At 44.0% G+C, this 11,164-nt stretch overlaps 1 protein-coding gene across 1 annotated transcript; it reads left to right on the forward strand.

The window, feature by feature from the left end:
* Positions 1 to 2,423: 2,423 nt before the first annotated feature.
* Positions 2,424 to 8,519, forward strand: LOC147609216 (putative cellulose synthase A catalytic subunit 5 [UDP-forming]). The gene is made up of 14 exons (XM_086787998.1): positions 2,424 to 2,862; positions 2,951 to 3,146; positions 3,258 to 3,475; positions 3,623 to 3,737; positions 3,824 to 4,004; positions 4,118 to 4,384; positions 4,477 to 4,822; positions 4,913 to 5,050; positions 5,154 to 5,279; positions 5,404 to 5,616; positions 6,186 to 6,483; positions 6,660 to 6,856; positions 6,944 to 7,294; positions 7,439 to 8,519. The coding sequence occupies exons 1-14, from the start codon at positions 2,785 to 2,787 to the stop codon at positions 8,021 to 8,023; spliced, it is 3,309 nt and encodes a 1,102-aa protein (XP_086644124.1). The 5' UTR covers positions 2,424 to 2,784; the 3' UTR covers positions 8,024 to 8,519.
* The last annotated feature ends 2,645 nt before the right edge of the window (positions 8,520 to 11,164 follow it).

Consider the following 11,164-nt stretch of genomic DNA (forward strand, 5'->3'; position numbering starts at 1 on the left):
CCTTATTGTTATGTTCAAATCCCTTGTGTCAATGAACAAACAAACATGCAATCTTTTATACTTTCAATTTTTGAAATCATATATGTTACTATCCATCTTCTCCACTTTTGTATATCCATGTATCTGAAATCATATACCCTACTATCCATCTTCTTGACTTTGAAGTTGTATATTTGCTATTGTCCATGTATTTTAAATTAGATATATATATATGTGCTCGTCATTTTGAAGTTGTATAGTTGCTTGCAACACCATCACTCTACATGGTGTTAAACTTGAACTTCTCAAAATGGATTTATCTATTCCTACTCCTCCTTAGTCACCTTTGATCGAGTTAACGTTACATAGAGTATGGCACTGATGCCTCGAGGTCAATTGAGCCTAAGGAGCTCTGGAGTAATTAAGGTCTACGTTTACGTAAAAAAGAGAAGATGTACTACCAAAATAAAGAGCATATTTTTGTTTCCTTGAAAGTACATTAAGAGGGATGAATACAAAAAAAACACAAACTACAAGTGAGCCAGTCTACTGCCACTTGTGTTATATTTCATAGAACGAGTAACCTCGCCGGTCTTCGATGGGTAGGAGCCCACCCCTTTTCGAACCTCGAGGTCAATTGAGCCTAAGGAGCTCTGGAGAAGATGTACTACCAAAATAAAGAGCATATTTTTGTTTCCTTGAAAGTACATTAAGAGGGATGAATACAAAAAACACACAAACTACAAGTGAGCCAGTCTGCTGCCACTTGTGTTATATTTCATAGAACGAGTAACCTTGCTGGTCTTTGATGGGTAGGAGCCTACCCCTTCTCGAACGTCCAAACTCCATCCCGAGCCTCCAAATTTTTTGTCCCAATTCTTACCATGCTGCCCATGAAACTCTTCCTTCATATATATATATATATATATATATGAGATATAGATATAATATATGTAGATAGAGAGAGAGAGAGAAAGAGATATAGAGATGTTGACGTCTATTTTGATGCATCATGATGCAGCAATGGTGGTGAGACGACCGCGAATTGACGTGCATTTGGATGTGGATTTGAGGAAATGATGATGGGATGGATGTTAACAACTAAAAAACACACACACACACACACAAGCATTCTCATTGTTTCTGCTTCACACGCCAAAGCCAAACAGCAGGAAAAGGTGCGCAATAATAATTAGTACCGAGGTTTATTTTTGAGTTGGCTGGTGGCCGCTTTTTGCAGATCCAGTTTTGCCAAGCGTCCGCCTGTGAATGAGCTGGCAGGCCCTTTTGTAGCACATACGCATCAAATCATGATTCTCATCGCGCTTCACATCTCAAGTCATCCCCAAAAAAAACCCACTGTTGCAACTTTTTGTGTGTACGCTAGCTTTTTGGAGTTTGCTGTTGCCAGCTTTTCGGTACATGTTCTTAAAATAAAAATATTCATATATATATATATATATATATATTTGCCCATTTTTGAGACCTCTTTTTACTCGAGCCCTTGGTATTCGATTTAAATAAACGATGCCACATTTTACATGATTAATATTAATTAAATTAATATTTAGAAAACCGAGAAGAATACACGGACATTAGAAGCTCGCTAATACGGGAACGTGGGAAGCTGGATACACAGGCGCAGCAGCGCTGCTGCATTTAGCCTCGATTTTGAGGATTCGAGGGGCTTGCGCCTTTATTTATTAACCCTAAAACCGCCAGAGTTCAACACCAGCGTTTGCGCCTTTATTTATTAACCCTAAAACCGCCAGAGTTCAACACCAGCGTTTTTCTCGATTGCAGCGCAACGCGCCTTTGGCAGCAGTCGACTCACATTCGCAAACAAGTAGGAATTAGGAAATACTCAAATTCCAATAATGTTGACTTTAAATTTTTGGTTGGAAAGTCTATTTCAAGATTCCGCGTAGTAAAAGGCAGAGAAACAAAACCAAGCACACAGGCTGGAAAATTGAAATACAGTGTCTTTATAAAAAAAATATACACCATTATTGTGAAAGGAGGTCCAGGAGAGTGGCGAGTGCATACGTGGCCCATATGTGAGCCAGGTGGGACACAGCTGGGACTTTTGGTGCCACATCTTATGTTCTATTACAAATTAAGAAGACTACTATTCTGGCAGAATTGAGTAACGAGTGCGTACGTGGCAGACTGTGACCCTAGGTGAGAGCCGCGAAAGTCGGGATTTTATTCGTTACATTTGCCACGTAGGCTGACGTACCTGGACTAACCCTGGCAGGCCTTCGCAACAGAAGGTGGTTTAGAGGTTTGACCGGCGGAATTAACTGCCGGTTTGGGTGGCAATGCCAGCTGGATGACGTCAGAGGTAGTTCCGATGGCCGCGCAGGCACTGCCGGCCGGCCGCGCCTTGCCGGCAAAACGTCCTCCTTCCTCTCTCTCTTCTTCTTCAACAAAAATCTCTTTTTGCTCCCTCCTCCTCTTTAGAGCGGTCTGCAGATCTGCTTGTCTCACCTTCCCTTGTTCTCAGTTTGTCTTACCTTGTCTTGCGTTATTGGGACCCCCCCTCTCGTCTTCCTCCACATCTTTCTCTCTCTTGCGCAACGTGCTCGCCCCCTTCTCTCAACCCCCCTGTTGGTGGAGAGCTCTGCACCCCCCCTCCCTCCCTCCCCCCCTCCCTCCCCCCCCCCCCCACACACACACAACGCCTATGTAAGCCTTGCACTCTCACGTCCTCGTTTCGCCTGCTTGTGACCTCGCCCCGTCGGTCTTCTTCCGGCCCTGTTGACACGGCTCCTTTCGTATCTCGACGGTTTGTGCCCGCCCGAAATGGAGGCCAATGCTGGTCTCGTAGCAGGATCCCACAACCGGAACGAGCTTGTCGTGATTGGCCTTGAGCGCGTCGGGGTAAGATAAACGCATCGCATCCCTGTTTCTCCACCATTAGTGTTGCACATGGACTGATCGCTTGAGCCTGGTTTTCTGGAATGCGTAGCTCAAGCCAGCGGAACAGCTAAGTGGCCAGGTGTGCAAAATCTGCCGGGACAAGGTCGGGCGGTCAGCCGATGGCGAGCTCTTTGTTGCTTGCAACGAATGCGCCTTCCCCGTCTGCAGGCCTTGCTATGAGTACGAGCGCAACGAAGGGAACCAGTCCTGCCCACAATGCAAGACCAGATACAAGCGACTCAAAGGTCTGCTGTCCTCATCTGATCTCACCAGCCTTTCATAGTGAGAATAATTCTTCTGTGTCGGGGTGACCCTCTCATACTGAAACGCTTGTGTGTGTGATGGGGTCAACACAGGAAGCCCGAGGGTTGAAGGGGACGAGGAAGAGGAGGATGTCGATGACCTTGAGAACGAGTTCAACTTTGGATATAATATTGATCAGCAGAATGGACAGCACATTGCTGAGGCCATGCTTCATGGGCAAATGAGCTTTGGCCGCGGAGTTGATCATGACATGCCCAACATGACACATACAATGCTACCTCAAGTTCCTCTGCTCACAAATGGGCCAATGGTAGGCATTCGATCCTATGACCAGGATCTCCACTTCCTCGTACCTTTTCTTGGTAGCTGGATTAGATGAGGATTATGCAGGAGTATATTGGTTTGTTCATGAGATAGCTTATTCCATTGTTTGAGTTAGCTGGTGGTCTTTCCACAGGCAGAAGACCCCTCTGGTATCTGTCCAGAGCATCATGCCCTTGTGATACCACCTTTCATGGGTAGTGGTGGCAAAAGGGTCCATCCCCTCCCTTACTTGGAACATAATTTGCCAGGTACTCGTGCTTGTAGTCTGTGTGTGTGTGTGTGTGTGTGCAATCATCACTTGAAGGGAGAATCTCACAGTGCTTCTGTGGATCAGTACAACCAAGGCCCATGGATCCAAACAAGGACTTGGCTTCATATGGCTATGGCAGTGTGGCGTGGAAGGAGAGAATGGATAGCTGGAAGACTCGCCAAGAAAAACTCCAATTGGTTAAGTCAGAGGGTGGCGGTGGAGGCAAAGGTTACGATAGCATGCTAGATGATGCTGACCTGCCTGTGTAAGATCTGATATCCAAGTTGTATTGGGATAGGAGTAGTCTTAATTTCCCGCGTGTGTTGTAAGGCAATGTCTATGTCTAACACAGGTCCAACCTGCATTTTGTGTTGACAGCATGGATGAGGCTAGGCAGCCTCTCTCTCGGAAGATTCCTATATCATCTGCCAGAATCAATCCGTACAGGCTGATAATCGTCATTCGGCTTGTGGTTCTTGCATTCTTCTTGCGATTCCGTATATTGAACCCTGTGCCTGATGCGTATGGGCTCTGGATGGTGTCTGTTATATGCGAGATCTGGTTTGCTTTTTCATGGATCCTGGATCAGTTTCCGAAGTGGCTTCCTATCAACCGAGAGACATATTTGGACCGCCTTTCTCTGAGGTGCTTGGGAGTCTATGTTCCTATGTTGAATTCTCAGCTCGTAGCCTGTTGCTCTGTATGCTGAAACGTAATTGCATTGTATGCTATGACAGGTATGATAAAGAAGGTAAAGCCTCGGAGCTAGCGGCAGTTGATGTGTTTGTGAGTACGGTGGACCCCATGAAGGAACCACCAATCGTCACTGCCAACACAGTCTTGTCCATTTTGGCTGTTGACTATCCGGTGGATAAGGTCTCCTGCTACGTGTCTGATGATGGAGCTGCCATGTTGACGTTTGAAGGGATGTCAGAGACATCTGAGTTTGCAAGGAAGTGGGTTCCTTTTTGTAAGAAATTTTGCATTGAACCAGGAGCTCCAGAGATGTACTTTGCTCAGAAGATAGACTACCTCAAAGATAAGGTTCACCCCTCCTTTGTAAAGGAGCGCAGGGCCATGAAGGTCAGTTTGTGGTCCATTTGATTCTGTGGTTCCCTTTCATTACACATATGGCGCACACGTCTGACTAATGAATCGTAAGCTGGTTTGCAGAGGGAGTACGAGGAGTTCAAAGTCCGAATCAATGCTCTGGTTGCAAAAGCACAGAAGGTCCCTGAGGAGGGCTGGACCATGCAGGATGGGACTCCTTGGCCAGGAAACAATGTCCGTGATCACCCTGGCATGATTCAGGTGGGACTTGGTGCTGGTCTTGGTGTAGGAAATGAAGTCCTGTGCTTCTGGCTATCATGTTTTTGGTGCATGGGAAATATGACATTGAGAATTTTGCATACAGGTCTTCTTGGGACATAGTGGCGGTGTCGATACTGATGGGAATTACTTGCCTCGCCTTGTCTATGTGTCGAGAGAGAAAAGGGTTGGGTACAACCATCACAAGAAAGCAGGGGCTATGAATGCATGTGTAAGCTCTTTTGGCTTTTCCCATTCAGACAACAAGCTGATATGCCCTTGGTTTGGCCATTTTGAGTGTCAATAGTAGGTTTGCCTGTAGTAGGTTTTGAGCTTTGTGCTTGTGAATTGTGCAGGTGCGGGTCTCTGCAGTATTGACAAATGCCCCTTACATCCTCAATCTGGATTGTGACCATTACATTAATAACAGTAAAGCCTTTAGAGAAGCCATGTGTTTCATGATGGATCCAGCTGTTGGAAAAAAAGTATGTTATGTGCAGTTCCCACAAAGATTTGATGGCATTGACCGGCATGATCGATATGCCAACAACAATACTGTGTTCTTTGATGTAAGTGTTCTAATCGCAACTTGTGCGCTTCGTATACCCCCTCCCCTCTATAAGTATCATAGTTGTCAGAGCTTGCCGTTGGGGTAAGTTCTCAACCCCGTCCTTTTGTGTAATTCCTGGGAGGGATGTTGCCAACTCTGTTTAGACATTCGCGTCCCGACTTGTCAGCCAACCCTTTCCAAACTCATTGACAGCTATGCAGGAAAGGATTGGTTGGCAAGTTGCCCAAGGCCACATTGCCACATCAAATAAGCTTGGCCTTGGAAAAATAATGCCTTGCCTAGTTGCCAAAAAAAGATCGTGAGCTCTGTCATAAGTACAGCTGTGTTATTTGCCATTGTGGTGTGTCTCCAACCAACTCTCTTGGATTGTAACCTTGCACATTCATCAACTTGATCCTGCCCATGCATGTGAGGCTATGTATGGGATACAACTTATCCTATGTTATGACATAATAGCATGTCATTGGAATCTGTTTCCATTTTTGTTTTTCTGATTCCGTTGGGACAATTTGACAACTATGATAAGCATGGACTTTGTATTGACCAAGTTATCGGGTTGTGCTGCAGATCAACTTAAGAGGACTAGATGGCATCCAAGGCCCGGTCTATGTTGGTACTGGTTGTGTATTTAGAAGGCAGGCCTTGTATGGTTATGACCCTCCCAAGACGAATAAGCCACCAAGTCGAAGTTGCAATTGCTGTTCAAGCCTGTGCTGTAGCTGGTGCTGCTTCGGGCCCAGGAAGAAAAACAGAAAATCGAAGTTCAGTATAAGGCCCAAGTTTTGGAAGAAGAAACAGAGGAGTAAAAAGAGTGAAGCTACTGCGCCCATGCACAAATTGGAAGATATAGAGGAAGGCGTAGAGGGTATGCCGAATTTTTTTGGTTTTAATGCTAACCTTGCTGTAGAGGCTTGTGATTAGGTTGTGAAGCCATGGTTAGTGCATGGCTGATTTAGAGGGTCTGTTTGCACCTAGCAAATGGTGGAAGTTATCATGATATAGCCATGGCTTGCGTATTCTTATGGACTACTTTTCTTACAGGTATCGAAAGTGAGAGAACTGCTTTAATGTCCCAGAAGAACTTTGAGAAGAAATTTGGTCAATCTCCGGTCTTCATCTCTTCATCACTCCTGGAAAATGGTGGCGTTTCTCCAAATGCTAGTCCGGCCTCTCTACTGAAAGAGGCAATACATGTTATCAGCTGTGGTTACGAGGATAAAACTGAATGGGGCAAAGAGGTTGGTATGCCATTTATTTGGAGTTGTCATAGTTTTGATCTTGGGGTTCTCAGCACGCGGCTCTGAACACCTTTCTAAACTTTACAGATTGGATGGATCTATGGATCAGTCACAGAGGATATATTGACCGGCTTCAAGATGCATGCACGCGGCTGGCGCTCAATTTATTGCATGCCTCCTAGGCCTGCTTTCAAGGGGTCTGCACCTATTAATCTGACTGACCGTCTGCACCAAGTGCTTAGATGGGCACTAGGTTCTGTGGAGATCTTTTTGAGTCGGCATTGCCCCATTTGGTATGGTTATGGAACTGGTTTGAAGTGGCTGGAGCGTTTGGCATACATCAATACAATCGTTTATCCCTTGACATCCCTACCTCTACTGGCTTACTGCACTCTCCCAGCAATCTGCTTGCTCACTGGGAAATTTATTATCCCCACGGTATGCCTTTATGAATTCCAAGATAGCATAGCATTTAGCTACAGCGACATGGTGGCTTGTAGCTTTTAAGGCTTCGGTTGTGGTTCTATGGTTTGCTGAAAGATGTCTCCACTAACAAAATCTTGGTGATGTTTTTTCTGGCAGATTGACAGCTTTGCCAGTCTCTGGTTCATCTCCCTTTTCCTCTCCATTTTTGCTACTGCAATCTTGGAAATGCGGTGGAGTGGCGTGGGAATCGATGAATGGTGGAGGAATGAGCAGTTTTGGGTGATTGGAGGTGTCTCAGCCCATTTTTTTGCTCTCTTTCAAGGACTTCTGAAGGTGTTAGCCGGCATCGATACAAGCTTCACGGTGACATCCAAGCAAGCAGAGAACGAGGAGTTTGCAGAGCTGTATCAGTTTAAGTGGACCACTCTTCTGATCCCCCCTACCACGCTGCTGGTGTTGAACATTGTGGGTGTGGTGGCGGGAATATCTGACGCCATTAACAATGGCTACCAGTCTTGGGGCCCTCTCTTTGGGAAACTCTTCTTTGCTATATGGGTGATCATGCATCTGTATCCATTCTTGAAGGGATTGATGGGCAGGCAAAATCGCACCCCGACCATTGTTGTCGTGTGGTCCATACTACTGGCTTCGATCTTTTCATTGTTGTGGGTGAGGATAAATCCATTCTTGCCGAAGCAGACGGGGCCAGTTTTGGAGGAATGCGGGCTGCAATGTGTTTGATAGAAGTAGAATGTGTGGTTGGTCACACAGAGGCTGCATTGTTGGTTGGGAAATTTGTGATGAAATATGGGGGTTTGTATGAAGGAGCTAGTAAAGGGGAGGCCTCTTTGTAGATATGTTGTAGTACAAGAAAGCATGCATGGCTTTGCATGCAACAGTCCTATATTGCCTGCTGGCTGGAGAGAGGTGCTTCATGCACCCACTTGACTCAAATTTTGATCACAGCTTGGCTTTCCCAATGGAATCAGCCCTGGCTGCTGTTGTGAGTAATACCTCTACACACGCGCAAGGAGTTCGAGTGCACGACGCAACACCAGCAAAACACAAAAAGTCGAGAGACATTGAGGACTTGAGATTAATTCTTTGTTGCGGGATTTTCTATTTTTGTGAAAATGCTGTGCATACATTGGGTATAATATTTGCATTCGTTCCTCTTAAATTTAAAACATTTTTACCTTGAAAAGATGAAATAAAACACCCGAGGAGGAAAAATTCACTTGTGTGCGCAGTGCAACATGGCTCTTTGGCACTCTTGGAAGAGACGATTCGTGCTACGCTGGATATTCCTCGGCGAGTTATTTGAAAAAATGCGAGGAAAATTTGTGTGATGATGGAATTCGAATATTTATATTTATTTTACACCTGGTTTTGGTTCTTTGTAAATTCGAAGGATTCAAAACACCCCCTACACATATAGTTAACGCCTTTTTACATTTCATTTCTTCTTATCTGTATTCAAAAGAACATTTCAATCTTACATCCTGAATTGTTTTTTTATCTTGATTTTTTATTCAAGAGCGAAACTCAGCTACATAATCTTGTAGTTTAGAGGTAGTTTTAACAGTTCTGAATTTTTTAAGAATACTTCTTTTAGAGCATGCAAGGGGTGGAAGTGATCCGGGGGGGCATATTGCAATACCCATTCAATTGGTATATCCCTAAATGTGGCTTGGAAATGATCTCGTTTTTTGTCATCATGAACATTGGCATGCGAGTGATTTACCTTTCACATAGCCTTGAATTTTGTGACATGGGTGTCAGGGTTTTGTGACATGGGTGCCAGCCTTCTTATCCTTGTAGGTTGGGTATTTGTTGTTTTTGCCTTGGTGAGTCATTTGATGTTGATGAATTGTGGGGAGATGTGGAGCGTTTACCAAGCCGAGCAGGGCGTGCTGTTGGTGCAGTTGATTTTGCATGATGTGGGTGATGAGTTATCTTGCTATTGCTTTTGCAAGAAGTTCTTTTCTCTTTTGGAGTGCTGACAGCAGAATGTTGTCTTCATGAGAGAAATGGTGAGATTGAAAGCAGCAAGATCGTTAAAGTGGCGGAGGTCAATTCAATGGGCAAGATAGTATCTCTGATGAGAATTAATATTGTCAATGCCTAAGTTCATTGGGTTTAGAACTCATGAATTGTCAGCCAAACAGAGAATGCACACAGAACTACAATGCTCACTCTCTCACTCACTCAGATTGGACACAATGAAATAATGCTTCGTATTACTGTTAAACTTCTACAATGCTATTCTACTTAAGACTAGCTCTTTCTATTGTTCTCTGTTGTCTCTTTATATATCTATCTTCTAATTGCTAATTGTCTCCTTCTTTGCTATCTTGGAAGGAACTTCTTCTTGTCCCATTTAGTCGTTGTCTTACTACTTCAAGACTCATTTTGTTATCAAGCTGTTACAATAAAATCCATATGATTACAATGGACGTGCATGTGCACTGTCGCATGTGCACGACTATTAGTGTGCTGGTCTTTTATTGTTGACTTGTGTCCTTAGGTCAGTTTTTTAGGTTCCACCAATCAACTCTTGTCAGGCGTCAAATATACTGCATACTTGTTCGAGATGATGGAGATGATTTCATTGACTTCAGCATACAAGATGCTCAACTTGTTGTCAATGAAGTCGGTCGGCTACGACGATAGCAGCTTGGATGATGTATTAGCCATCATCCAAGTCTAGGAATCAATTGAAAAAGTTGTTCTCGAATATGAGATTTTTGATGCAGATTTTGAAAGGCTGCAAGAGATGTTTGGGTCTTGACAACAACAAGTGATACCAGTGGTGGGAAGTGAAGAAGGGAGCCTATTGCAGGCAACAATCTTGAGGCACCATTAATGAAGGAGCAATATGAAGCCGAGGAGGTAAATTATGGAAAAATTTTAAGAATTTGTTTTTCCTGATTTGGTCCAAACCTCCTTCTTTGCTATCTTGGAAGGACCTTCTTCTTGTCCCATCCAGTTATTGTCTTGCTATTACAAGACTCATTTTGTTATCAAGATGTTACAATAAAGTCTATATGATTACAATGGGTGTGCATGTGCGTTGTTGTCTGTGCACGACTATTAGTGTGCTGGCTTTTATTGTTGACTTGTGTCCTTTGATCAATTTTTCAAGGTTCACTAATCAGCTCCTGTCAGACGCTCAACATATTGCACACTTGTTCGAGATGATGGAGATTTCATTGACTTCAGCATACAAGATGCTCAACCTGTTGTCAATGAAGTCATTTGGCTCTACGATGGTAGCAGCTTGGATGATGTAGTAACCATCATCCAAGACTTGGAATCAATTGAAAAAGCTGCTCTCGAATATGAGATTTCGGATGCAGATTTTGAATGGCTGTAAGAGGAGATGTTTGGGCCTTGACAACAACACGTGATACCAGTGGTGGGAAGTGAAGAAGGGAGCCTATTGTATGCAACAATCTTGAGGCACCATTAATGAGAGAGCAATATGAAGCTCAGGAGGTAAATTATGGGAAATTTTTAAGAATTTGTTTTTCTTGATTTGGTCCAAACTTGACCTGCATGCTCCCTAGGGCTTTTAGAGGCCGTAGAACAAATTTCGGGTTGATCAGAACCCTGGAAGATCCCCAATCAAAACTTGGCATCTGGGGCTCTGAATCTAGCCTCTACAGGGTCTAGGGACATAATATTTCACTTTTGGTTTATAGTATGTCTTGTATCTTGATGAGTTCTCATCCTTTGGTAGGCCGGTAGATTCGAAAGGCAAGGAGGAGTCCAAGACTCAGCCTTGAAAGAATATATTGGCTGTCGGACGATATTATTATCTTCCATAAGACATGCTCCTTGGCTAGCTCAAATATTTTTTTGAAGTGGAAGGCATTAACC

The sequence above is a fragment of the Cibotium barometz genome, chromosome 51 (genome assembly GCF_041138505.1).
Source record: "Cibotium barometz isolate CiBa-2024 chromosome 51, ASM4113850v1, whole genome shotgun sequence".
NCBI lineage: Eukaryota > Viridiplantae > Streptophyta > Polypodiopsida > Cyatheales > Cibotiaceae > Cibotium > Cibotium barometz.